General features: G+C 42.8%; 1 protein-coding gene, 1 long non-coding RNA gene and 1 pseudogene across 2 annotated transcripts; 2 read left to right on the top strand and 1 right to left on the bottom strand.

Moving 5' to 3' along the window:
* Positions 1–3,714: 3,714 nt before the first annotated feature.
* On the bottom strand, positions 3,715–10,965 carry EPCAM (epithelial cell adhesion molecule). Its single transcript, XM_032771737.2, has 9 exons — positions 10,805–10,965; positions 10,085–10,189; positions 9,341–9,581; positions 8,931–8,996; positions 7,344–7,407; positions 6,536–6,637; positions 6,183–6,377; positions 5,330–5,371; positions 3,715–4,264 (listed from the first exon to the last, which is right to left on the bottom strand). The coding sequence occupies exons 1-9, from the start codon at positions 10,872–10,874 to the stop codon at positions 4,223–4,225; spliced, it is 927 nt and encodes a 308-aa protein (XP_032627628.1). The 5' UTR covers positions 10,875–10,965; the 3' UTR covers positions 3,715–4,222.
* On the top strand, positions 10,897–22,826 carry LOC142046611 (uncharacterized). The gene is made up of 3 exons (XR_012655628.1): positions 10,897–10,988; positions 22,154–22,319; positions 22,407–22,826. It is a non-coding gene; the product is annotated as an uncharacterized LOC142046611 (long non-coding RNA).
* LOC116819756 (DNA (cytosine-5)-methyltransferase 3B pseudogene) lies at positions 11,429–15,016 on the top strand (annotated as a pseudogene).
* Positions 22,827–27,633: the final 4,807 nt, after the last annotated feature.

Below are 27,633 nucleotides of genomic sequence, written 5' to 3'. Positions count from 1 at the left end.
GGAACTCAGACAATGCTTCATTTTCATACTGGATAGTTGCTTTCGTTCTTAAATAGGGAGAGCTCTTTTGGTGGACAGCCAGTTTTCGACAGGATTTTGTATATGCCATTCTTGCTAACCGTGTCAAAGGACTTTTGTAGGTCAACAAATCATACGTAGAGAAATGCCTGTTCATCACAGCTTTTTTCTTGCAACAAGCGCAAGAAGCTGGGGTACATACACACCTTTTGGTATCTGTTGCAGATGGAAGTGAAACTCTCGTGGAGTGTATTATCAATAGTGTTGCATGGCAATATAAAGGTAGAAAAGAATGCACACATTTTTCCCCTTGTTTCCACTCTTTTAAGGTTTCGTGTAAATTAATCATGTCTTGTTGCAACCTTAACTGTCCCAAAACATAGTTTGTTTGCTGATTTCCTATTTTTTTATTCAGCTTTAATGTATCTCAGTAGATAGCTCTGCAGAATCAGGGAAAAAGGAAGCTGCAGCTGCCTGAGATCACATGGAGGAACTACACTGCTAAAGCTGCTCTGGACTGCACTGACTCTTCTGAAGAGTGTGAGTGCTGACACTCATCTCAGTAAACCCTGTATCTATATATATTCTGTTTAAGAATTACTGAAAGTAAGTACACCATGATCAAATGTCCATGCTTAGCAGTGGTGATATAACCTGTGAGCTGGAGGAAATTTCATGAAGGAATCTATCTCATCACTCACTTCCTGAAACTCTCAGAGCCTCTTGTGGACTTCTGGGTGCACATGCCTGCATTGTACCAGCAGGTCTGGGTATTGGGCTCCCTGTTCCACCAGACCCCCCATCTCTTGCCAGCATAAAGCATACCTCTCAACCTTCAAAGATGTCAATGTGGGACACCTGCAAATGTGATGGCTGCTATCTTGACCAACACCATATCGGCTGAACTGATGACCTAAAGAAGTGAAAGTATGAGTCTTTAGCATGTTTGGACCATGGGGGCATAGAGGGTAGAGTTACTAACTTTAGTTGGACGTATTCCAGGTAGTTTCATCAGATGACAATCTTTAATTACAGATTAATATTTAATTCCTGGAGACTTGCCAACCCTAACAAAACACGCACTGACCAGCGGGTTACACAGGCAAAATGTTTTACAAACTGAGATGTGAAACATGTATTTTTGACAGAGACAAGCACCTGCAAGATCTCTATCAAGCATTCTTAAAACTACAATACTCACCTGCTAAAGTGAAAAAACAGATTGACAGAGCCAGACCAGTACCCAGAAGTCACCTCCTACAAGACAAACCCAACAGATGGCCACTTTGTATTTTTGTGATTCACACCTACTTTTCAGATCATAGTTTTTCAATCTGTTTTAAAGTCTTCCCTCTATTACATGCAACCATACCATCTCCCTACATAGAACAGCTGCAAGGTTCAACACCTTGACCATCATCAGGTCCCTATCTTAGGCTGCCTTACTACTTGAGCTACAGGTGTAACTGCTAACCAACAGAGGAGGACTTGACACTTTCCAAGTGGGTTTCACACCTGTTTACTAGTAAGCAGTAGAAATGGGTGATTAGGAATCCTGTATTCTATTCCTGGCTCTAGGAGAAGTGTGTGGTTTATAGTGTAATTAACACAGGATAACCCAAACCGGTCTAGTCACCCTGAAATGCAGCATAGGGGAGTGGCTAAGATTGTGGATTTTCAAGTTAGACATGTGGTTTATGACCTTGCATATGCTCTGTTAACATATTTTTAAAATGGAGAGTGTTCAACAGCACTTCTCTTTTAGATTGAGATTGTGGCCTTAGGCCCAGATTCTCAAGGTATTTAGGTGTTGCTGCACTCAGTGTTGCAATATCTAACTGATTTAGAAGCCTAAATCTTTCAAAAAATAATTTTTAGACACAAGTTTAGATCCTATTGTTCTGTGGATTTAGCTTGACACACGTATTTTCTGTTATAGCTAAAAAGTTATAAATTGTTCTAACATTGCTGTGTAACTGATATTTTAGCAATCAGTAAATGAAGAGCAAACATGGCTAAAGGACAAGATCCAGACTGTCTTAGATTTCTTGCAAAAAATTTACAACAAAAGCAAGACACTCCAGTGTAAAATTGCAGGGGTGATTTTGAAGTTATTCATTCCACAGCCATATTATTTTCCATTCAAACCACAAAAAAAAATAGGAGTCAAAGTCTACATCGCCTTTTGGCATTTTCCATTTCAGTGAGATTTTAGCAAAAATTTAAAGCTCCTGTTAAACAGAATTATGTAATGCAACCTTAACTATGGTGCAGCTTCTTTACTGCACCATAACCCCTCAGTATTTCCAGTATGCTCCACAGCATCTACAAGTTAAAACCTGTCCCTTTGAGACTGAAGTACTGAGTCCAAAGCAACCAGACTCCAGGAATATTTCCACTAACAAGCCTGAATATAAAGTAAAACCTCAACCATGAAAGCAGAGCCATTAAAGTTACCTAGTATTCAGTTTGTTACTGAATCTTAGACCGAAAGCAACTGGGTTAAGATTTGTGATTTATGGTTTAGATTGTTAGAATTGGGGGAAGGGGGAGGGATCACTACTTATAGTAGACACTTCAAGTTAAACTCAGCTCCAAAATGGCTGAACCTATTATATTCTTGCAACTTTTATTTTATTTTTTTAATGAGTTCTCCAGTCAAAACTAGTAACAAAGCTAGATTTGATACTGAAACAGCCCTCTGTTCTGCCAAGCACTGATTACTACCAAGGATCCAATTTATAGTTATGGATTCTGTTATTTTAAAGGAACCTCTGACTTCCTCAGCTTTAGCCTCTACTGCAGTGGTAGGGGCAGGTACTGGAGCTGTCTGCCCCCACCTCACCACCCCCATGGCAGAAACTCAGGCTTCATTTCACTCCAGTAGTCAGTGTCCCCCTCATTATTTTTAGTGAAAGTCAAGGACAGGTTGCAGGCTTCTGTGATTTTCTGTGTATTGCCACAACCTGTTCCTGAATGTCACTAAAAATAACCATGACAAAAATCTTAAGTATTACTAATCAAAAGAAATTTTTTAAAACGGTTTTCATTTTGAGGTGTTTGACAGCCATTTTTACATTAGATCCTGCCCCCACCCCAAGATTTTTGGCACTTTAAAGATTACACATTCTTATGTGTTATGTAAGGCTCATGATAGGCACAGCTATCTCAATGTATTAAAAGGACAAGTCTGGATAAAATACAGAGTTCCTTACTAAGTAGGAACAGGGGTTGAGGAACTTATATCATAGGAATCTGCATTTTTTAAATACAGTTGTATAATTATATGCACATAAGGACCCCCTCCCCCACAAAATCAAAGCTACACATGCATTTACTGTGTTAGTATTTAACAACTGGGTAGTCTTTGGCTTTGATATAATTTATCCATTCAAAATAGAAATAGATGTCATGTTTCTATCATGCCTGCAACAAGCATGCCAGAAGAGAAGAGCTTGAACAGTTTGCGCCCAGCCAGAAAGGTGGTTGGCCAATACAATAAGGATGTTTAGGTGCACATAAGACATGGCACTTGAATTTCTATGGGAAGATTAGATCATATGAATGTCTGGGTTGCTTACTTTCTTCTGTAGATATTTTTACATGGGAGCACCGAGGATAATACCGAAGTACTGCATGATTAGTTTAACTAGACTAGTAGAATAACATAAAGTCAATATAATAAAGAGCTGGCAATTTGTTTTAGAGTTTTATTAAATTCAAGTCATAAAAAAAAGTTACAGCAAATGTATCAAAGACAGTGTACATACAGACATTCTTAAAAACAAAGCCATATTCAACTGTACATGAGCCAGATAGCAGGTATTCAGAGTTCTGCAGCTATACCCTGACAAGGCCAGCCTCAAAAAAAGTGTATTTAGATTAATTTCCCATTATTTGTAGTAGGAAGTTTGTAATAGATGTGTTACTGCAACACTTCTGCAGAGTCAGCTCATCGCTGCAATCTCTTGGAGAGTTAGCCAGCTCCCAAATTAAACTTGTACCCCTCCCACCCTCTTAAGATTGGCAACAGAGGTACTAGTACTTATCCCATCTATGCTCATTAGAATTTCAGAGATTACTAAGTCACATAATTTTTCCCCGTAGACCACAAACATATACAAAATTTAAATCCACACTTCTAGTCTTGTTTTAGTTCTGTTTGCCTTCTTGATAGTTCACGATTTGTCTTTAGTGACTTCAGTTATGGGTTTAGTTCTCTTTGCATTTCATTCATTTCCTTTGCCTGGGGTGGGAAGGAAGAAGAGAAAAATATTAATGGTACAGATGTTGGAAGACAATTTCCTTAAAGGCCACTGGGGGGGGGGAGGGAGGTGGCAGCAGTCACTCTCAGTCTCTGTATTAGCTCTGCCACTGCCCCAAACACCCTGTCATAGCCAGCCATTTTCATCCCATGGTTACATAATTCATGGCCATACCTTGGCATGCACTGTGCAGCAATTTAGGGCCTCGCTTCACTCAGCCAAATAGAAAAATAAAATCCTCCTTCTGCAAAACACTTACTTGTGGGCTTAGCTTTACTATTGTTAGTAGATGCTGCAAACAATTATGAATGGATTGAACTGTTACTGGGAACTTAATGCCTGCATAAATGTTTGGGCTTAGTGCACCAATTATTAACCTTGCTCATATAAAAGAGGTCTGTCACAATGCCATGACATGTTTTAGAGTTACTTTTCCCTTTTCCAGAAAGAGTGTTTATTAAGTATCAGTGCATAGACCATAGTCTGCAACCAGGAGATCTAGTCAAACCTGGTGATGCTGCTGCTACTACCGCTGATATCACACAATGCTAGGCTTGCCAGTGCTACTTCAAGGAACCCAAAATTTGAATTTTCTTCTGCTTGGCAGAGAGCAAAAGTGAACAAGTTTTAAGATAGATGCTTTGTGCCTCTCTCGTTTGAGGCCTCAGTCTCAAGGTACAGAAGCAGTTCCTCTTGGCATCAAACTGCCCCTATTGCCAAGTACATTACTTGCATATAGTCATAATCCTGTGGATATTAGGAAAGGACGTACCTAAACAGGAATACAGATGTACAATAACTGGTTTATTACACAGCAAGCATTAAAAACCATGAGCCCTGGCCACACTAAGTCATTGCAACTAGAGTCACTTGTATACGAACACAGAGCTTTGACATTTGCTTTGCAACCCAAAAAGAAATTTAGCCTTAGTTGGAAAACAAGTCTTTCCCCCTAGAAAAAAATCCTGAGGAAAGTGACACTCCACACCTTTAGCTTTCATAGAAGTCTGTATCTAATGAAGTGGTTTGGATCCTTTAGAACTTACCTCAGCCTTCTCATACTTGCCCCTCCTTTTCCTAGTGATAACCTGTAAGAGACAGACAGATTAACAGTTAAGTCAAGCATCACAATTCAGTGTTAAGCTTCAAGCCCACTCGGTGCTCTAAAGTTTCCCAAACCTTGAGTCCTTAAGGAAGGGAAAGAAAAAAAGTTTCTGCTACCCACTTTACTACATTGGACTAGCAGGTTTAAAAAAACCAAAAAACCAAAAACCATACTCTATCCAGATAGGATAACTTAACTTAAATCTATCTCCAAAGGATCACCTACTTGTGTGCTGCACCAGAGCTCTAGAGAAAACAAAAAGCAGAAACAGGCTTTTCATCCAGCGACTGAGCTCAGAAAGAGACAAGTGTGAAGTTTGTCATTTATTTTATACAGTCAGATTACAGACTGAGTGCAAGTGATTTTACAGAAATCATTTTCTGCTGTAATTTACACGATTGCTTCTCTGTAGTCTGCACTAATACTTCCCAACCAGTGCGCCATAAGGCCCAACAGGTGTGCTGTGGAATTTTGTAAAAAGTACATGTGAGAACAAGTGAGGGACCACCACCTTTTGATTAGTCATTGGAGTCCTTGCCTATTCCAGGGCAAAGCAACCAGCCAGAGCTTAAATTTCTCTTTCTCCCTCCCCTGCTGTGTGAGCAATAGGTCAGCTCTTGTGCTTATCCCCTTCCCTCCTGTAGTCATTGGCTTGGGAAGGGTAGAGGAGAAGGAAGAGCCCCTGGAGTTTGAGGTGTGCTGCAGCAGACAAAAGTTGGGGACCACTGGTCTAGAGTGCTGGCAGAAAGCGTACATTGCCAGTATTACTAGACTTGTTTGCAACTAAAACTTACCAGTACAATAATTCCAGCAACAATTGCTAGTATCACCACTACAATGACTGCAATAACACCAGCAGTCAGACGTTTCATGGAAAACTCTGGTGGCTTTTCATCAACATAGTAGATTAGAGCTTGATCAAATTTTAGAGGTCCTTCACTGATGTTTATGTTTAGTGTGCCACTCTGAATTAGAGAGTCACCTTTGACCTGTGGGAGGTTGAAAAGGCACTTATTAGCACACTGCTCTTATGCAATAATCCATCTAAAAACAATGTTGGATACAACTCAAAATTATTAGCCAGTACACTCGAATATAATTGTTCGAAGTCACTGTTTTGAAAGCAAACTATTAAACGCAGTCTTACATCTTTTTCAAAGTAGTAAGCCACATCAGCTATATCCACATCCTGAGCAGACTTCTGGGAAACATTTTGCTTCAGTTCAATAGTGATATAAGGGTTTTCATACTGCAAGAGTAAAAGCAGTGTTACCGTTATTACTTCCTTGTAAACAACTAGAGTGATGAAAAAAACAAGTCATTTATAATGTTTTAAAGCAATTCCATAGAGTTATGCTCTTTTTAATGTTACTGATGAGCAGGTTTACAGATTGAGAACAAGATAGAAATACCAAAAATAGCACACTAGATGCTGCTTAACCATTGCATGGTTCAAATACAAAGTTATCTATATGGTGGGAGGAGGAATTTTAGAATTCTTTTGGACAGTGAACGGATGAGAATTTGCACCAGCCTTTACTCTGATTTTTCCAATTCATGAGCAACTCAAGATTTTGGTCATGTCTGAAGAGATTGTCAGGACAGGATTCACAGGAAAGGGAAGGGAGGGGCAGTGTCTCAGAAGCATGTTCTGAGTAGTAGATTCCCCACAAACAAGGCACCTCTCTCCTTCTTTTTGGGGGGAGAGAATGGAGAAAATCCATCTCTAAATCTAATCCAGATCTAGGCACTGCTTACCCTTCAGTCTCTACTTTAATTAACTGAATGATTACACTCAATACTATCACCATTGCTATTCAACTGGAATATTCCAATTTAAGTATTTTATAGTCATACTAGCACCAAAATGCTTGCTTTGTATGAGCTCAATCTTAAGATATTAAATTGACTTCCAGACACATTTCTAAGTAAAGAAAAAAAGATATGCCTCTTACCACAACATCACTTATATACTTTGGATCCAGCAAGTAACGCTCCTTAAATTCATTTTTGATGGCTCTGCAAGAAGATTACAATATTAAAATATAGCAACTCTAAGTTCACACAGAAGCTAAACTGCCACCCAAACATATTAGGAGTCTTCATTTTCATGAGTAAGAGCCCTATAGGAGGACTTTTGTACAACATATAGCAACAGCTCCAGTGGCAACTGGGACTTTCATGGGAGTGTATGATAAAGCATTGTGAAGGCCAAGTCAAAACTTCTAATGAAGTGAGTCAGGTATTGTGACACTTGCAATATTTGCCTTTTTTTTTTTTTTTTTTTAAAAACCCACCTCAGTCTCAAGTGATTATATGACAGTTTTAATCTTAAATTTCTAGCTATCACAGTTGCAGGGAAGAACAAGATAGTGGGACGCAAGTGTAACTCAAAGGCTCAAACCAGAAGGCCAATTATTTTTGGTGTTCTAACGACAATATTGCCAAAACCTAAGAATTTTTATTTTTAGTTTACATTAGAGCTGTTAATTAAAAAAAAAATTAATCACAAGATTAAAAATAATTGTGATTAATTGCAGTTTTAATTGCACTGTTAAATAATGGAATACCATTTAAGTATTTTTGGATGTTTCCTACATTTAAAAATATATATTTCAATTACAACAGTGTTCACTTTGTACTATTTGATTACAAATATTTGCACTGTAAAAAAAAAAGAAATAGTATTTTTCCAATATGTAACAAATCTATAACTGCACTCAAAACAAAACAATGGAAAACTAAGTGCCTACAAGTCCTCTCAATCCTACTTGTTCAGCCAATCGCTAAAATTATCTCCCATAAACGTAAACAATGCTGCCTGCTTCTTATTTACAATGTCACCTGAAAGTGAGACCAGGTGTTTGCATGGCAGTTCTGTAGCCGGCATTGCAAGGTATTTACTTGCCAGATATATGTCCCTTCATGCTAAATGTTTAGCATATCTGGCAAGTAAATACCTTGCAATGCCGGCTACAGAACTGCCATGCAAACACCTGGTCTCACTTTCAGGTGACATTGTAAATAAGAAGCAGGCAGCATCATCTCTTGTAAATGTAAACAAATTTGTTCAGCCAAATGCTAAGACAAACAAGAACTAGGACTGAGTGGACTTGTAAAACTTCAGAGCCTACACTGTTGTTGTTTGGAAGTGAAGTTATGTAACAAACAAACAATCTAAATTTGTAAGTTGCACTACAGTACTTGTAAGAGGTGAATTGAAAAATACTATCTTTTTGACAGATCAAATATATGTAATCAAAATAAAAGTGAGCACTGTACATTTTGTATTCTGTATTGTAATGGAAATCAATATATTTGTAAATGTAGAACATCCAAAAATGTGAATAATAATAATAGAATACCATTTTAAATGTAACAGTGTTAATAACTTGAATAAAAATGCTGCATTAACTCCAGTGATTAACTCAAAACAAATTAACTGCAATTAATTGACAGCCCTAGTTGAAACATACTAGTGAAAAATAAACATCCTCAACTGCATACTATAGCACAGACATGTTTTAATTTGATGCACTTACTCCTTCAAATGAGAAGCATCCACACCTGTACTTCTCTCACTGTGTTTTGTTTCAATGATGATCCAGCTGAAATATAAAAGCTAAGCAGTTATTAAAATATTTGCTCTATCTACAAAGTGAGGTACACCAATATATTAAAATACTTTGCCTACTCATGTTCTGAGATCAATGTTAATTTAAAAATAAAAATCAGTTAAGTTGTGAGCAAGAAGAACTAGAAACTTCTTTCCACCATTCCCTGCACATTCACACAGGCATATTAAATGAAGTATCAAATTATTTTAAAACTGATTAAGCTATTACAAGGTTAGGATCACATATACACTCCTAAGTTTTCCCTTATGTACAAAATACAGAGGGCAAGTCATGTACTATTAGAATATGGCACCATAATGTGTTACAAGACTGACCTTGTTCTGACTAGTTCACTGCACTGCAAGTCTGTGTCAATCTTTTCAGTTCTTCTTGCTCCAGCTGTGTTCACACACCAGCAGGAAGTTCCATTGCACTGCCTAGCCTTGAAGATGCCACTGTTTTCACAGTCAGGATCATAAATGCCATCGTTGTCTACATATGCATGTTCTGGTTTCCTCCTACGACCAGACTTCGAGCCAGCCATTTCTGCCTTCATCAGCAGACATTTTGAAGTCACTAAGAATAGTGGGGGGGGAATGTTTTATCTTGAAAGTTACCAGAACCATTGATTCAAAACATCAGTGACTGGTTTTGGTTTGCTATAAGTAGAATGATGTTCTATTGACAGGCAGCAACTGTAATGCTGCTAAAAGGAAACATTACACAAAAGTCATCTGTGGAAGGCCTTACCAGGAGACAGAGGACAAGGATTAAAACAAAAGGGGGAGGGGGGAATATACATAGATTTGGATAATGGGAACTTGTTTAGACATGACAAATAAATTTGACCCATAGCTCAAAGGGTTTATAACCTTTTCAATCAGTAAGGGAGGGTTAAGGAATAATTCACCCTTGGGAAAAGCTTCCTAAGCGCCCATTTTGTGGCTTCTTGTCCTTTCCTCTGAAGCAGTCAGCACCAATCACTGCCAAAGCAGCCCAGTGGTCAGACCTAGTAAGGTCTCCCCCGAAAGGATAACAGTAAGCGGCTGCCCAGACCAAGGAGTGCAGGCGATACTTACGTGTGTCACACCTGACTGACACTTCTGACCCAATGGATGTGCACAAGCAGCTAGTGCCATTCCTAATGCAGTTGAATGTGCGTTTGTTTTTGGCACATGTACAACCTAAAAGAGATTAAACCCCGCAGGGACGCCGTGAGTACTTAATCCCCCCTTAATCCGCCTACAGACGTGGCCCCCATCCCTTTCGCAGTATGCGGGCGGGCGCCGAGCCAAAACGCAGCGAGTGACCCGCGCGAAGCCACTCCACGCCCGCCGGGACAGGAACTGGCAGGGACAATGTCTCGGCTCCTCAGGCCGTGCCGAGCCCGGGCCCGCACCCAACGGCTGGTCTCGCCTCCACCCGCCCGCCCAAGTATCCTCCGTGCGCGCCCCTCCGCGGGAAACTCTCTGGGCTCGGCACCGCACGCACCCAGGGGTGGTTCCCGAGACCCAGCCAGAGCCCGGCAGGTGCTCGGGGCGCGGCTCAGCCACCCAGAGGGCACCGGGGCGCTTCCCAGCCCTGCGGCGCGCCCAGCCCGGCTCCCGCCCCCGGGGGCTCAGCCCCCCAGCAGCAGGCGGAGCCCGCGCTAGCCACAGCGCCAAGGGCGGCTGGAGCCAAGGGCGGCTGGAGCGCCACGGCGGAGCTCGTCTCGCCCTGCCGCACGAGGAGCCCGGCCGGGAGGGCCCGCTCTGTGGTGCGGGACCGAGCGGCAGTTCCCCGGCGCGGGCCCTACTCACCCTGGTCCGGCTGAGCCCAGCACACGGCGGCCAGCAGCAGCAGCAGCGCAGCCCCGCGGAGCGGCTCCATGGCGGGCGGGGGGGTCCGGAGCGCTTGGCCCTGTAGCTGCGGAACAGCGACCTGTGTGTGCGCCTCGGGGAACCGCTCCCAGTCACTGGCTGAGCTGCCCGACGGGTTCCGCAGGTAGTGGCCTGGCCGCGCCTCCCGTCTCCGGTTACACCCACCTGGGGCCGCTACCGCTGCTCCTCCCGCTGCGATCGCTGGCGCTGCCCCACCCGGGCTAATAAACCCCGCAGCGCCTGGGCGAAACTGAGTGACTCGGGGGGGGAGGGGTCCCTGCCTCACCTGGGGCGCCCCGGGGGTGGCGACCATATATAGCCTCTTCCGGGGGCGGGGTGAAGCCGGGAGACCATGGGGTGGGGGGGAGCGCTCACCTCCGGGGGCGGGGTGAAGCCGGGAGACCATGAGGTGGAGTAAAGCGCTCACCTCGGGGGGTGCGAGGGGGGAGCGGAGCAAGGCAGGAGGGCACTGTGGAGAAGGGTATTGAGGGGGCAGCAGTAGAGGATCCGTGGGATGGGACCCTCTGGCCCCGAGGGGCTTGGCCTGGAAACAAGTAGCGGCATATGACGGCCCTTGGCAAGCTGAGTCCGTGCCAATACAATGCCCGAGGGTGGAGTGGGTTGGAAAGAGAAGAGGGATCTACAGGGCAAGTAGAGGCAAGGAAAGCGAGAGGAGAGGAGGGCAAGGTGCATAGAAAGGGGAGGGAAAGGAGGATGGAGGAAATGAGGAACGTCATGAATGAAAACAGGACATGACCTGCACTAGGAGGTTTTGCTCTCCAGGACAAGAAGAAACTGTTACTCATCCTGGAGCAATCCCTGTCTTGTGTTGGTTTTGAGGTGTGGGAACTTAGGTTGTCACTCGCTTTTCTATGACCCCTTCGCTAGTGGAATAAACATACCCCTTTCTCCTTTGTGATATCTATGATCTAATTTTTTAAGCTCCTCTCAGATTCCCAGATATCCCAATTGTTGTATTGGGCTGTTTGTGTGTTGGTGTGGGTATGTCATTGTAGCTATTCCAGTATAACCCATAAAAGGGGTCAGCAAGCTTGCAGAAATGGTGTGCCAAGTCTCATTTAAGGTTTTGCGTGCCAGTAATACATTTTAATGTGTTTAATGTCTCTTTCTATAACTTTATAATATATAACTAAACTATTGTTGTATGTAAAGTAAATAATGTTTTTTAAATGTTTAAGAAGCTTAATTTAAAATTAATTAAAATGCAGAGCCCCCCTGAATCGGTGGCCAGGACTTGGGCAGTGTGAGTGCCACTGAAAATCAGCTCACGTGCCGCCTTTAGCAGGCGTGCCATAGGTTATCTACCCCTGCCCTATAGCATGCACACAGCATACACCAGTGGAAGGGTTTTCTGTCCACATAGTAACGGAACCTGCTTAAACAAAGGCATGGTTTACACCTAAAATTTAGGTCAACCTAGCTGCATTGCTCAGGGCTGTGAAAAATTTGATGCTTTATGCAACATAGCCTCCACTGGAGACACAGTTAGGTTGATAGATTTCTTCCATTGACCAGCCACTGCTTTTCAGATAGGTCAATTAACTATATCAATGGGGAAAAAAATCTATCCATCAATGTAGAAAGTGTCTATGCCCCAGCTGCAGTATCACAGCTGTGCTGCTGTTGTGTAGACATACCCAAAGTTAGCTGTGTCAACAGAAGCATTCTCCTGTCAACATAGCTGTGTCCACACTGGGGGTTAGGCTGGAATAGCTATGTTGGTCAGGGGGGTGGGTTTTTTTTTTTTACAGCCCAGACTGATGTAGATATCATTTTTAAGTGTGAACCAAGCCCCAGTTTAGCTATAGCAGAATAATTTTTTCTAAAACTATTGATTTAAGAAGGGGTTTTTAACTTTATTTAGGAAGTTTTAGTAGGTTTAAAAATCCTTGCTATATAAATATCAGAAACAAAAATAACCATTACAACAGTGAGCTTTTGTTTAGAGAAATAAATATACAGTAATATAATCAGATTTTTCTATTTAACTGGCTGTTACCATATTACAGTGAGAATATTTACACTACGATGACATGTTTCTGGTGATTTTATTAAACTGAGAGGCATTCAATGGCAGAGACCAGGAAAAAATTAAGTGAGCATGAAGAGTGGAGGCAGGACGTGATGCTGAGGCTAATGGGGGAGCAAATGGACATGATGAAGCATCTGTTGGGGGAGCAAACGGACATGATGAAGCATTTGTTGGAGCCAACAAGAGCACAGACTCCCATTGCAGCCCCTGTATAACCGCTTGCCCTCCTCCCCATGTTCCATAGCCTCCTCACTCAGATGCCAAAGAATGTGGGGGGTAGGGGAGCACTCCAGGCACCCAGTCACTCCACTTCAGAGGATGGCCCAAGCAATAGAAGGTGTCATTCAAACAGTTTGATTTGTAGTGTGGCTACAATAAACAATGTGGCCTTATCCTTCCCTCCTCCCCCACCCCACCACACCTGGGCTACCTTGTCCAGTATCTCTCTCTTTTTTTTTAATTAATAAAGAAAGAATGCACGGTTTCAAAACAATAGTTACTTTATTTTGAAGGGGGGAGGGTAGTTGGCTTAGAGAGAATTAAAATCAACAAAGGTTTGCATCAAGGAGGAACACACACAACTGTTACACTGGCCAGCCATGAAACTGGTTTTCAGAGCCGCTCTGATGTGCAGCGCGCCTTGCTGTGCTCTTATAATCGTCCTGGTGTCTGGCTGCTCAAAATTGGATGCCAGGTGATTTGCCTCAACCTCTCACCCTGCCATAAACGTCTCCCCCTTACTATCACAGATATTATGGGGCACACAGCAAGCAGCAATAACAATGGGAATGATGGTTGTGCTGAGGTCTGACCTAGTCAGCAAACAGCACCAGTGAGCTTTTAAACATCCAAAGGCACATTCTACAACCATTCTGCACTTGCTCAGCCTATAGTTGAACTGCTCCTTACTACTGTCCACGCTTCATGAGCCATGGGAGCAAGGGGTAGGGTGGGGTAGGTGCGACTGTGTGGTGCTGCTGGCTGGGAGAGTAGCCTGAGGCAGAAGCCTCCAGCTGGCATGATATTCCAGGCACGACTGAATCTCCATGAGACAAAACTTAAAGAAGAGAATGACCTGAAGTCTCTGGCTCCCATTCGATGTTCTAAGAGGAGGATGGCAATGTCTGTCCAGGCGCCACTAATCGACCTTACTGAGGAGGGTTCCAAGGAGTCCTCCCAGAGCAGCACTACCACATCTGCAAGGAGCACCCAGAAGGACCAGAACGGATCCCCTGAGCTTGTCGCTGGGGAGCAGAAGAGCAGGGGAAGTGGTGGAATACCAGGATGGGAAAGATTTTGGAATTGGGGAGCTTGTGTGGGGGAAGATCAAGGGCTTCTCCTGGTGGCCTGCAATCATCATCTCCTATAGAGTCACATCCAAATGTCAGGCAATCTCCGTAATGTGCTGGGTGCAATGGTTTTAGGATGGGAAGTTCTCAGAGGTTTCAGCAGACAAGCTGGTGGGTCTGATGGCTTTTAGGCAGCATTTCAACCACTTCACGTTTAATAAGCTGGTCTCCTATCAACGAGCCATACACTATGGCCTGGAGGTTGCTAGGAGCTGAGCAGGGAAGACATTCCCAGAAACGCCGGCCAAGCGGCTAAAGATTAACTTCTGCAACAACAGCAAGGAGCGGGTGGAGGAGGACCAGAGCAGAAAGCAAATGATTTCCAAAGTTACAAACAACAACAGGAGCCTTGAAGACAGTTGTTTATCTTGCAGGAGAAAAAACCCAGCCACATTCCACCCGTTGTTTGAGGGGGACCTTTGCCAGACTTGTAGGGATTGATTCCTGGAGCTCTTCTACATGTACGACAAGGACAGGTACCAGTCCTACTGCACCGTCTGCTGCGAAGGCAGGGAGCTGCTGCTGTATAGCAATGCCAGCTGCTGCAGGTGCTTCTGTGTTGAATTCTTGGAGGTCCTGGTAGGGCAAGGTACCTCGGCCAAGGCAAAAGAGCAAGAGCCCTGGAGCTGTTACATGTGTCAACCACAGAAGTGCTATGAGGTGTTACAGCATGTACCAGATGGGAATGTACAGCTGCAAGACTTCTTTACTAGCCGCAAAAGATAGGAATATGATGCACCTAAAATCTAACAAGGCCTGCACATTTCGCACAGTCACTACCCTTGATAACAGAACATCAATGATTACATTGGCTACTTGGATCACAGCAACCCCCACAGTAGACTTGCCCACAACAGCAGTGGTGACAGTGAGCTGAGTGGGCTCCATGCTTGCTGTGGTATGGCATCTGCCTGGGTAACCCAGGAAAAAAGGCGTGAAACAATTGTCTGTTGTTGCTTTCACAGAGGGAGGGGTGACTAATGACATGTACCCAAAACCACCTGGGACAATGTTTTTGTCCCATCAGGCATTGGGAGCTTACCCCAGAATTCCAGTGGACAGCAGAGACTACGGGAACTCTGGGATAGCTACCCACAGTGCATCACTCCGTAAGTCGATGCTAGCCACGGTAGTGAGGCCGCACTCTGCTGACTTAATTCACTACGTGGAGACATAACGCAATCAACTGTATAAAATTGATTTCTAAAAATAGACTTCTATAAAATCGACCTAATTTCGTACTGTAGACATACCCTTAGTTTCTGTTCAAACACCTGCAACATATCACACCCAAGTTCCATTTTGATTTTACTTTTTGAGCAAACAATAATAAATAATGAAAAATAATATTCAATTTGCTTTCTGCAAATCCAGTGCATTTTTTCCCCCAAATTATTTTATAATCACAATATCCATAGAAATCCTGGTATATTCTCAGACAATTCAAGAACAAAAAAAAATGGTTAAAGATATTAAATATACTATTTGTTATGCATATGTCAACTAGCTGTTGTCTTTAGTTCTGCTGTGGGATGTATACAGCAGCAATGTATTTGTGCACTTTGATTCTAAGGAATTTGGAGAACACTTCTTCTGTTACTGAAGTATCTCCACTTCCTTTCCTTTTAAATTAAAAAATGCAATCTGAATGTTATCAAGCTTGTGGAAACATACAAAATAGAAGTTAGTATCAAAAGGTATTTCAACGGTAGTGGATACGACCCTTAATCTTAACAGAAAAGCTAGTTTTTTATTTTTAAATATCATTGGTTTCCCAGAATATAAAAGCAATACCATTGGAAACATAAGACAGAGGTTAGGTAGAACACATTTTAAAAATATTTTCTAAACTTTTGCTTTAGCTTTCTAAATGAACTTCACAGCAGAAGAAAGGCAAAATAAATAAAAAGACTTTTCTGAATAATTAAAAATGCATTAGTAGGAAAACCTTCTTTTAGGAAAGTTGAAAGCCAGGACAGAATCCACCTAGGTCTGTTCCCCACCTTTAAATTAGAAGCTGTAACAAACAGTATGTTTCCTAATAGTGTTGTAACTTCCTCTTCAGACTATTTGTATTAGTTGTTCAATATAAATATGTTGCCTTTGACAGCATAATTCAGGGCTGAACATGCAGATACTCAATGCCTGGAACTCCATCGAGTGATCTAAGAGCAAAAGTGACTGCAGGATAGGTCTCTTCATGTAATCTGTCTTTGTGTATCCTTTGTTTTTGTATTTGACACTAGCTCCAATAGCCTAAGCCTTTAGTGTCATCCACTCCGGCCTTCCAAGTCACGTGAGAGACTGGTTCGGCTGGATCTGAGTTGAAACACAGTTCCTTAGCTTGCTACTGCCCTTGTGAATGGGATTTCTATATCCTCTCACTATTTTGTGTGACTCATTAATGTCCCTTTGTGACTTCTTTTTCAAAGAATGCAGACCTAACGTCATCAGCCAAGCCCTGCAATCTGCAGATTAGTGAGTATGATGGTTTATAGACCCTGACCCTAGATTCCCACACTGCCAGTGTCACAAATGATGACATCGTTGAGTAGGATGAACATCACCGGCAACAGACAGAAATGCCATTGCCAATTGTAAAGCTCTGTTTTTCCAAGTATATTTAATTGTTTATTCAAGAGGAGATTATTTCTTACCCTATCATTTATCAGGTTGCCAGGCTGAGCAAAATGGGCCTTGAAAATGAAGAATATTGATTACTTGTCTTTTGCTATAATTTCATTTCACAAGAATGTGAACAGAACTGAATAAAATATTAATCCTTCTTACTCTCATGGGCCCCAATCCTGTAATGAACTCTCCACAAGCAGTCCCCTTTGCCTAACACTAAGAATTTGGGCATTGAGTTGCATTTTTACAAACCCTTACGAGTGTAGTGTATTAAAGTGCTCTCTGTAGGAAGGTGCTACTTACGGTATACTGAGCATGCTTGGTGCATCTGCTGAAGCCACTGCCCTTCACCCTGCCCGGATTAGCCGTAAGATTCTGCAGACCGCTTTTGACAGGGGTTAAAAAGTGGCAAAGGGGGCGAATCGGAGCAGGAGGGTGGCCAGGTTCTGAGCAGGGGTTGGAAATGTACTGGGTTGGGGGGGGTCAAAGCAGCTGGAGGCAGCATCAGGAGGGGGGCTAAAGGCAAAATCAGAGATGAGGGGACAGAAGGTGGAGTTAAGCCCAGGAGTGAGGCGCTGGCAGAGGGCAAAGCCCTGGCACAAGCAGGGGCAGAGAGAGTAGCAGTTACCCCAGTGGCACTGATACACCAGTGCTTTGCAAAATAGTTTGTTGGCGGGGGGCAGAGAATTTTTTATTTTGAGCACAGTGGCTTTTTTGTATGGTCACACGAATTGAGCATGCTCAGTAATGTCTGCTGAAGCCACTGCCCTTCACCGTGCCCTTATTAGCCATAAAAATCTGCTGACTGCTATTTACAGGGCTAAAAAGAGGCAAAGGGGGCGAATCGGAGCAGGAGGGTGGCCAGGGCCCGAGCAGGGGCCTGAAATTGACTGGTCGAGGGGGGTCAAGAAGCTGGAGGCAGGATTGGGAGAGGGTTCAAAGGGCAAAATGAGGGCTTGGGGTGGGAGAACAGAAGCTAAGCTCGGGGTGAGGCACTGGCAGAAGATGACAGAGGGCAAAGCCCAGCACAGGCAGGGGCAGAGAGGGTAGGGTGACCAGATGTCCTGATTTTATACGGACAGTCCACCTTTTGGGTCTTTTTCTTATATAGGCTCCTATTACCCCCCACCCCTGTCCAGATTTTTCACACTTGCTGTCTGGTTACCCTTAGAAGGGGTAGCAGTTACCCCAGTGTGATTGAGACACCCATGTTTGCAAAAATGGTGGGGGGGAAAAGCCGCTTTTTTATTTCCCCCTCTCACAGACAGCACCTCTCAGCATCAGGCTCCCAGGGCTGGGTTCTTAAAGGCACAGGCATCCTAATGCCTAGTCAATGCTGCTCCTCTTTGTCTGATCTAACCTACTGAGGCTATGTCTACACTACAAAGTTCAAAGCTCTACCGTAGGTGCCGGTGCTCCTTTGAATCCACCTCGATGAGGGGATTAGTTCCAAGCACTGGGAGCCAAGCCTGTCCACACTAGCGCTTTAAAGCTCTCAAACTTGCTGCGCTCCAGGGCGGGGTGTGGAGGAGTGATTTTTCATATCCCTGAGCCAGTAATTTAACTTGCCAGTATAGATAATCCCTGAGACTTAATTCAGTAAAACATTTTACACAGATCCCCTCAGAAACAGAGAATCCCTTATACTGTATCTGAATGCATAGAGTCTCCGAGCAGTTTCCCAAGTTGTCGCATCTGCTGCTGGGATTCCCTGAATTTTTAAATTTATTTTTTTCTTCTCATTTTAGAGCTGACTTAATCTCTGACCTAGTGTCAAAACTTTGTTTTGAGTCAATCCACCAATGGGGATTGCATTTATGCAACTGTTATTTTGCCTCTTAGTCTAGCCCAGGGGTCAGCAACCTTTCAGAAGTGCTGTGCCTAGTCTTCATTTATTCACTCTGATTTAAGGTTTCGCGTGCTGGTAATGCATTTTAACGTTTTTAGAAGGTCTCTTTCTATAAGTCTATAATATATAACTAAACTATTGGTGTATGTAAAGTAAATAAGGTTTTTAAAATGTTTAAGAAGCTTCATTTAAAATTAAATTAAAATGCAGAGCCCCCCGGACCGGTGGCCAGGACCTGGGCAGTATGAGTGCCACGAAAATCAGCTCGTGTGCTGCCTTCGGCACCCATGCCATAGGTTGCCTACCCCTAGTCTAGCCCTTAGTGTTTTTCCGCATGCCGTTGTGTACAGCTTGATTCTCCAATATTCAATAAAGGCAGGATACTGTCTCCTATAATGTCTTTCTCCCTGGAAAAACATCTATTGTAATTTTTGCAGAAAGTTAGAACTGCCAATAGTCTGCCTAATCTAGTATTCTGTCTTGTGACAGTGGCCAATGCCAGGTGCTTCTAAGGGAATGATCAGACTGGGCAATGACTCAGTGAACCATCCCATTGTCCACTCCCAGCATCTGGTAGTCAAAGGACAGTTTAGGGACATGCAGAACATGGGCCTGCACCCCTGATTATCTTGGCTAATAGCCAATGTACTTATCCTGACGGACTGATCTATTTCTTTATTCAACCCATTCATAGTTTTGCCTTTCAAAATATAATGAACATACATCTACAACCCCAAGATACCTTTACAACCCCAAGAATTCTAAAATCATGAGTTATACACCGACAAGTCAAGGAATTTTAATAAATAAATACCTTTTTTTAATGTGCCTCTTTGGTCCTGAGCCTGTAGGGTGCAGCAAGGCCAGTTCCAATGCCTTGAGCCTGAACACCTGAATGAATCTTAGTCTGCCCTCATACTTTCCTATTACCTCTCCCAAACATAACTCAAGTTATGTCAGCATAGAGTCACTATGGTTACTATGTCACTTGTGTGCCTGCCTCCTGGACTCCTTGTCTCAGCAGTCAGGGTGCTCACCAGAAGCATTTGTATAGATTCAGAATGAAGTGCACCATGAATCCCACTGTATTTTGGGAAGCTTTGTTTTGGCAATGTATGCTGGGTAACAAACAGGTCAGACAGGGGTGGTTGTGGCCATGGGATCCAACTTCTTATAATACATTGTTAAATATCCACTAATTTTATACGTATCCCATATATAAACATATACATAATGTTTACATCTTTTTTTCTAAACCCACAAACATGCCTGGCCTGCCTCACTGTCTGCCATTTCACACAGAACCATGGAGTTTGCATGGCTCTGCACTATTGTCATGAGCGTTTGCACCCAAAGGTGCATGCCCCTTTACTATTTGCAGATCAGCAAACATACATGTGAGGTGTGACATTATACTCTACATTCTGTATGAAAATATGCTTGATATGGATATGACATAGCTAATATATACTTTATGCAAGATGTCTGATGTGGGGTATCATTGCAAAACTTAAGACCTACTGATTGTGTTTATCCAACCTGTATGCATGTAATATTTATATCTGAGGCATTGACCATGTCTGTGTATTTCAAATGTGCTCTGTTGGATGAGGCCAGACAATGTTAGTGGCTTATTGAAGGAATGCACAAAGACATAAAGATTACCCCAGGTATACTATACAATGGGGACTACTTGACCAAGATCAGATACCTCTACACAGTGGGTGCTGTTTGACCCAGGTCACAGCACAAGAGCCTTCCAGAAATTGGGGGGAAGAAAGAAAAGGTAGACAATGACAGCCTACAAGAACAACTGGAAACACCTGAGGTACAAAGACTGAACAGTGAGAAGTGATTGTCCCAGCAATCTGGATGATAGGAAGACAGACACTTCAGCTCAGCTCAGCATATTGAGAACAAGAAGGATCTGACATTATCAACCACTGAAGAATAATCCGGATGTGTATACTATATCTTGTGTCTCCATTATGCAGACATAGACCTTTCTCTCACTGCTAATAAAACGAATGAAAACAACACAAGACAAGTTAAGTTTTAACAGTGAAGACAACAGCTAAAGAAAATGTCTAAAAAATGAAATGAGAGAGCAATGAGGTGACATGTGAGTACCACAGTTCTGAGTGTAATTTTGTGGTGATACCTCTTTGCTCCTTATGTGTGTGTAACAGTGACAGAAGTGGAAATTTATAAAGCACAATGGTAGATTTTCTGCCTATGACTTAATTCCTTTGGAAAGCAAGCTATTTCACATACTATTTGTAATGTTTTTCATTACTCTCAACGTTTTGTGTGCGTTCAATGTTTTTTTTTATTAATAGACTGTATGACCTACTATGCAGTGGTAAGGGACTAATAAAGATTTCTTTTTAAATGTTCAGACTTTCATTAAGGTTTTTCATGCAATAGCCATGAAATTCTACTTGCAAAATGTTTTTTAAACAGTCCTGAAAATATAGGAATGTGGGGTTGGGTCTCTCTCTTCTCCAGAAATGTGTTTGGTATCAAGTGTTTGTCTAATGGGTATTTTGAGGATGGTGACAAAGCATCTTGTCATACAGCGAAAGTGTCACTTAAGATTTCTTGAGTAATAAGCATGTACATAAGGCTGTGACACTGGCCCCAAACCATGGTGGATTTGATTTAAATTTAAATCATAATTTAAATCATTAGTAAGGAAGACTGGATTTAATCATAGTTTTCTAGATAAAAGTGGATTCTTGTTGGTTGTTATAGCCTTACTACATATTCTTCACAACTCAGAGTTAGATATGTTTCATTTCTAGAAGGTACACAATATACATTTTTAAACAGTGATTTATTTAGAAAACTTTTAAGAGTAGTTTTACAGCTATATCAGAAAATGAATGTGTGACATTCTATACTTTGGGGGAGTGTACCCCATCTTCCTCATTTTCATATAATTGTGATCTTACTTATAAAGCATGCCATGCAAGGTATGAGGGGAGAGGGTTAGGGTTAGGGTTACATACCAAACCTGTCCAAAGGAAAGTTAATGGCATACATTTTTTCCTTTCAGTTTAATCTAAAGATGTGCAAAAATTTGGGACTACAGTATAGCTTCACCAACCCATACTATCCACAAACCAATGGACTAGCTGAAAACACACACAAATCCATCAAAAGGTAATTTTAGGGCAGGGAAAATTACAGTATTAATAGAAAGGAGAATGCACTTTAACAGAAGCTACAAATTGCTTCAAATGTTTAGTACACTGAAACTCAACTTGTCTTCTATGTCAAGTAAATTGAATTATCCCACTGCACTAGGATGGCCTCTTTATACCTTTTTGATTGCATACAATTTCTCTCAGTAAAGACAGTCCTTTCCCTTTCCCCCACAAATAATCCATCCCTATTTTTTACAGAGCATTGTACAAGTTGGTTGATGACAGTGCGACTAATTGTGATGAATTTCTTGGTGACGTATTTTCTTTGAGAACAAAACCAAACACGACAACCAAATTGTCATCCTATCAACTACTGTATGGCTCTGAGGCAAGATTCCCAGACTAAATCTCAGACAACTACACGGTAAGTGTCCTTCAGCTTTCAAGTGCATATGTTATTCTGCAATTGTTCTTTTTATAAACACAACTCCTTCTCCACTTGTTTCCAAAGCCAAGAGATTTTGAGGAACTTGATGAAGAATACTACAAAGAGCACATCATGAAAATTGAAGCTAGACGTGATGCTGAAACTAAACTGGCTATCAGTAATATTTCAAAAGCACAGGAAAAGCAACAAACACAGTATGCCAAAATGAAGACTCGTAAACATGGGGAAATAACATTCAAGGTTGGTGACACTGTCATGTTACTGAATGCAAGAAGGAAAACAAGAAAGGGAGGGCAGCTACAACCTACCTACGTGAGACCATATAAAACTGCCACTGTATGGGCAGAAGAGTTAACTTAGAAAACAAGTTACGGAAAGGTTTAGCAAAGTTGTACAGTATCTCCCAACTAAAAGTATTTAAAGAGCCTCCAAAATTAGGTGAGGAAAACATATCACAGAGAAACATGGAAAAGGAACCTGCTGTCGATGACACTGTGAAAACCTCAGAGGTAGGAGAAATGGGAGGCAAGGTATCTAACAAGACTCACAACAGCCAAGTGGCTGTCACACACATGGAAAAGGAGGAGTGTGTAGTGTAAAGACTTTCAAGCAGTTATCCAGGTGATTTTGATGACATGGTTGTGGCGGATGATGAAGACAGAATGGTTTCTCAAAGGTGTTGCTTACTACACAGTTTTTAAAGAAGTTGTTGACACACTTCCATTTGTCAAGCATGTCAATAGTTTCCATGTAGGAATGGAATGTTTGTTTGCAAAAATCATTTCTCTATCTCTTTTGTACACTACACCACGCAAGAGAGGTGGGAGGCACACCAACTTGTATCTAACACCTGGTGATAGATCCAGACGGGTGAAAAGATCTGCTGCTGAAATCAGAATTGTAGCTGGCCTATTTACTCTTGAGTTAACAGGGCAGGGGAAAGTTGAGAGGACAAACTGGAGGCACACAAGGTGATGTAACTTGCCAAAGGTTACACAGCAAGTCAGTAGAAATCCTGGCTCTCATTTCCTTGTACTTTTCTTCAGAATCCCGAATTATAAAATTTCTGGATTTCCCTGATAAATTCTCAAAAGGCCTGATCAGTGTAATCTCTCTAGTATATTACCCCACTATATTTCCAGCAGCAGCAGCTATTATCTGGCAGGTTAATCGACTGAAACTCTCATCTTTCCCAATGTCAAGCTTGTGTTTATTTCATTTTGTGCTGAGTGAGAGAAGCCAGATGAAGGTAGGGAGTGTGATTGGGCTGGGCATGTGCAGAGTTTAGCAGAAAGCTCTTCTAACGAGAGAAATCTGTGTGATACTTGTTTACATCACATCCTGACAGCTGCAGTATTCAGCATTAGTTTCTTTTGCTCTTAAAGAAAATAGCAGACTATGTTTGCTTATTGTGGTAGGCCAGGGGTTTTCAAACTATGCATTGTGGCTTGTAAGGGAAAGCCACTAGCTGGTCTGGAGATACTGTTTATCTGAGCATCCACAGGTACAGACAGCCCTTCGCAGCTCTCAGGAACTGCTAATGGCAAGAATTCACTGTCTCTCTGCTACAGGTTGCAAATTGCTACAGATAGCAGTCTCGCATCCCTATGGTGTGAGAAACTGCTATCTGTAGGAATTCGCTTCGTCACATATATTGACATCCGTACAGATTGCAGTTTCTTACCAATGTGTGTGCCAGAAACTGCTGTCTGTAGGGATTCGCTTCATCATTAGCTACATATATATAACAGTGTTACAGGTAGCACATCCCTACAGATTGCAGTTTCTAACATGTATGTATCAGAAACTGCAATCTGTAGGACCATGCTACCTGGAGTAGCGACAGGTCCTACTTTGCTCAAAAAGGTCATCTGACGTAGCTAATTCAAGCAGATAACAGTCTCACATGCCTGCGGTGTGAGAAACTGCTATCTGTAGGAATTAGCTTCATCAGATTGCAGTGTTACAGGTAACACATCCCTACAGATTGCAATTTCTTACATGTCTATCTTGCCTTTAGTAAGGCTTTTGATACTGTCTCCCATGACCTTCTCATAACATCACTCTGGGATATCTGCTCTACTCTGCACTGATTAGGCCTCTACTGGACTATTGTGTCCAGTTCTGGGCATCACATTTCAGGAAAGATGTGGACAAATTAGAGAGAGTCCAGGGAATAGAAATTTTTTTTTAAGATCTAGAAAACATGACCTATGAGGGAAGTAGCATCTTTTTACAAAAGCTGCAAAGAGTCCTGTGACACCTTATAGACTAACAGACGTTTTGGAACATGAGCTTTCGTGGGTGAATACCCACTTCGTCGGATGCATGTAGTGGGAATTTCCAGAGGCAGGTATAAATATGCAAGCAAGAATCAGGCTAGAGATAACGAAGTTAGTCCAATCAGGGAGGATGAGGCCCTCTTCTAGCAGCTGAGGTGTGAACACCAAGGGAGGAGAAACTGCTTTTGTTACGTATTGGTAACTGCTACCAGTAGGACATTCCTACACGGAGCAGGGTTGCTCCACTTTCTGACACTGCCCGTGAGTGCGGGGTGGCTGGGGCCGGCCCTAGCCCACTTCATTCCACCAGCTTTCATCCGCATTGCTCTGCTTCCCACCACCAGTGAGTGCTGGGAGGTTGGGGAAAGGACACCCCTCTCACTCGCCAGCGGCAGGAAGCAGAGCGATGCGGCCCCAGTCCATTCCACTTCCCTTGCCTCGGCCTTGGCCTCGGCCCTGGCCGTGTCACTCGGGGACGGGTAGGGAAAGGTCCCCCACTCGCACTCGCCGCTGGCGGCAGAAAGCAGAGCAATGTGGCCCCAGCCCTCTCCACTTCCCTTGCTCTGGTCCCCACTGTATCACTGGGGGGGAGGAGATGGTTTAGGGAAAGGTTCCCCCTCCCACAGATTCACCAGCGGCTGGAGGCAGAGACCTGTGGCTGGGAGCTAGCGGAGTAGAGCGAGCTAGGGCTGCATTCATCTGCTTCCTGCTGCTGGTGTGGGACTCTTTTTGATCAGAACCCCTGGTTGAAAAGCACAGGCCATTAAAAGTCTGGTTGGTCACAGTGGCCGGCTCCGCATGGCTCCCGGAAGTGGCCAGCATATCTGGCTCCTAAGTACAGAGGTAGCTCCATGCGCTGGCCCTGCCCCAAGCACCAGCTCCACAGCTCCCATTGGCCATGAAACCCAACCAATGGGAGCTGCAGGAGTGGTGCCTGTGGTCAGGGGCAATGTGCAGAGACGCCTGGCCGTGCCTCTGCCTAGGAGCCAGAGATACATGCCAACAGCTTCCCAGAAGCTGCCTGAGGTAAGTGCCACCCGGAACCTGCACTTCTCACCCTCTCGCACACCTCAACTCCTTTCTCCAGTCCTGAGCCCCCTTCTGAACCCAAACTCCCTCCCAGAATCTGCATATATCTGTTTTAAAAGAAAGTTATTTAGGTTGCAAAGTCAAGCACTCAAGAGTTAAGATAGTAGTTGATAGTAGCCTAAATAAGGCCCCCTGTGGTGGTCTTTTGTGGTGATGTTCTCTGTTTAAGGACTAAACAGTAAATAGTGACAACCATTTATCTGGGTGTGCACTTTGCCTGGCCAAATCATTTTACATATACTGCAAAGAGTTTCTGCATTTCTATTATTAGCATGAGTAATCATTGTGGGAAAATCTGACCTCAGGCAAAACAAAACAAAACAAAAAAACAGTTAAGTCAACAAAAATGGTTGGTGGGCATAGTGTGCTTCCATAGAAACAGGTTAAAAACTAGGATTCTGCCACCCTTATCCATGTTGAGTAGTGCCATATTCTATAGGTAGGCTTGGAAGGATTAGATTTTGATTGGTAAATGTCAGCAAATATCGATTTCACCAAACACTCACAAACTGATGAAAAAATTGTCCATCAATAATAATCAAAATGTATAGGTAGGCAAAGTAGGAAACATGCTGCTTGAGAAATGATGAGAGTATGATTTAAGGATATTTACTTTGTATCTTTTGACATGTGATATTGACTCTGCCTCCCAGCCTCCCTTCATTTTGCACAACTGTGAAAATTTAAATTGATAAAATCTAAACAGAAAACTTAAAAATAAACATTGATATCATCCATTGAAATTATAAAAAAATAAATATTGAATTCTGCCAAGCTTATCCATGAATAGTCCTGCAGAAAGCAATGGGACTACTCAGAGTAAGGTACTACACAATCAGAGTAATGGTAGCAGAATCAGGCCCCTAGGCTCTGATCCTGCAGTCTGTTCTGTGTACTCATGTGAAACCCTGCTATAGCAGAAAGAGAGCCTGCGATATAAGCCCTTGTATCAGAGTCTGGCATGAGGCCTGAGCTAAAGTAGTGGGCAAGCTTTGCTGATATAAAGCAAAATTAGCAAAAGTCAGGCTCTGAGCAAATGGCAGGCACAGTAACTGTGCTTGCAAGTTCACAGAATCTGCAAGAACAGGATTGATATTGCAGAAATACACTTTCCTAAGAAGTGCTCGTCACAGAGTACTCAAGCAAACACATCCTGATATCAAGTGGTACCAGAACATCCCAATATCCAGTATGGTACAAAAGCATTCCCCAAGGATAACAGGAACACACTGACCCCTCCTAAAAGATAAGGTCAGGATGAGAGTATGTAATAGCAATGTTTTGATTGAACCAACATGTACAAAGTGATGGGTGATAACTAGCCGGGTCATGGGGCAGTAACTAACTAGGGACAGTATTAAATTACTTGTATTGTGGTATAAAAAAGTATCTCAGAGGAAGCATCTTTGTCTGGCCTAGGGAGGAACGGAAAATCCCGCAATTCACTAAACTGGTCCATTGTTACATGCATACATGTATTAGTGGTCCAGTAGAGTCTGCAGAATACTAGTACTGTGCTTCATCAAGAATAAACCTGGCTGGGTGTCTTAGTCCCTTAGGCTACGTCTACACTAGGGGATAATTTCGAATTAGCTAAAACCGGTTTTATTAAACAGATATTATAACGTCGATTGTGTGCGTCCACACTAGGCACATTAATTCGACAGTGTGCGTCCATGATCCGAGGCTAGCGTCTATTTCTGGAGTGGTGCACTGTGGGTAGCAAACGCCATAGAACGGCAAGCATGGACCCTGCTGAGATCAGTAACGCAATCGTGGACGTTGTAAACACCTCGCACATTCTCATGCTGTCTATGGTGAACCATGAACTGCAAAGGCAGGCGAGGAGGAGGCAGCTACAGCAGCGCAGCGACGAGAGCGATGAGGACGTGGACACTGAATTCTCCCTAGCCGCGGGC

Source organism: Chelonoidis abingdonii, chromosome 3, assembly GCF_003597395.2.
Source record: "Chelonoidis abingdonii isolate Lonesome George chromosome 3, CheloAbing_2.0, whole genome shotgun sequence".
NCBI classification, from domain to species: Eukaryota; Metazoa; Chordata; order Testudines; family Testudinidae; genus Chelonoidis; species Chelonoidis abingdonii.
The sequence above is the reverse complement of the archived record's forward strand: the minus strand, read 5'-3'. Positions and strand labels throughout refer to the sequence as shown.

What these genes read in the sequence shown, in the direction of transcription:
- EPCAM (XM_032771737.2), bottom strand. Translation starts at nt 10,874, where the DNA reads ATGGAGCCGCTCCGCGGGGCTGCGCTGCTGCTGCTGCTGGCCGCCGTG. An exon ending in CTTACTACTTTGAAAAAGAT is followed by an intron (nt 6,378 to 6,535) that starts GTAAGACTGCGT and finishes AACCTCCCACAG; the next exon opens with GTCAAAGGTGACTCTCTAAT. An exon ending in GCAAGTATGAGAAGGCTGAG is followed by an intron (nt 4,265 to 5,329) that starts GTAAGTTCTAAA and finishes TTCCCACCCCAG; the next exon opens with GCAAAGGAAATGAATGAAAT.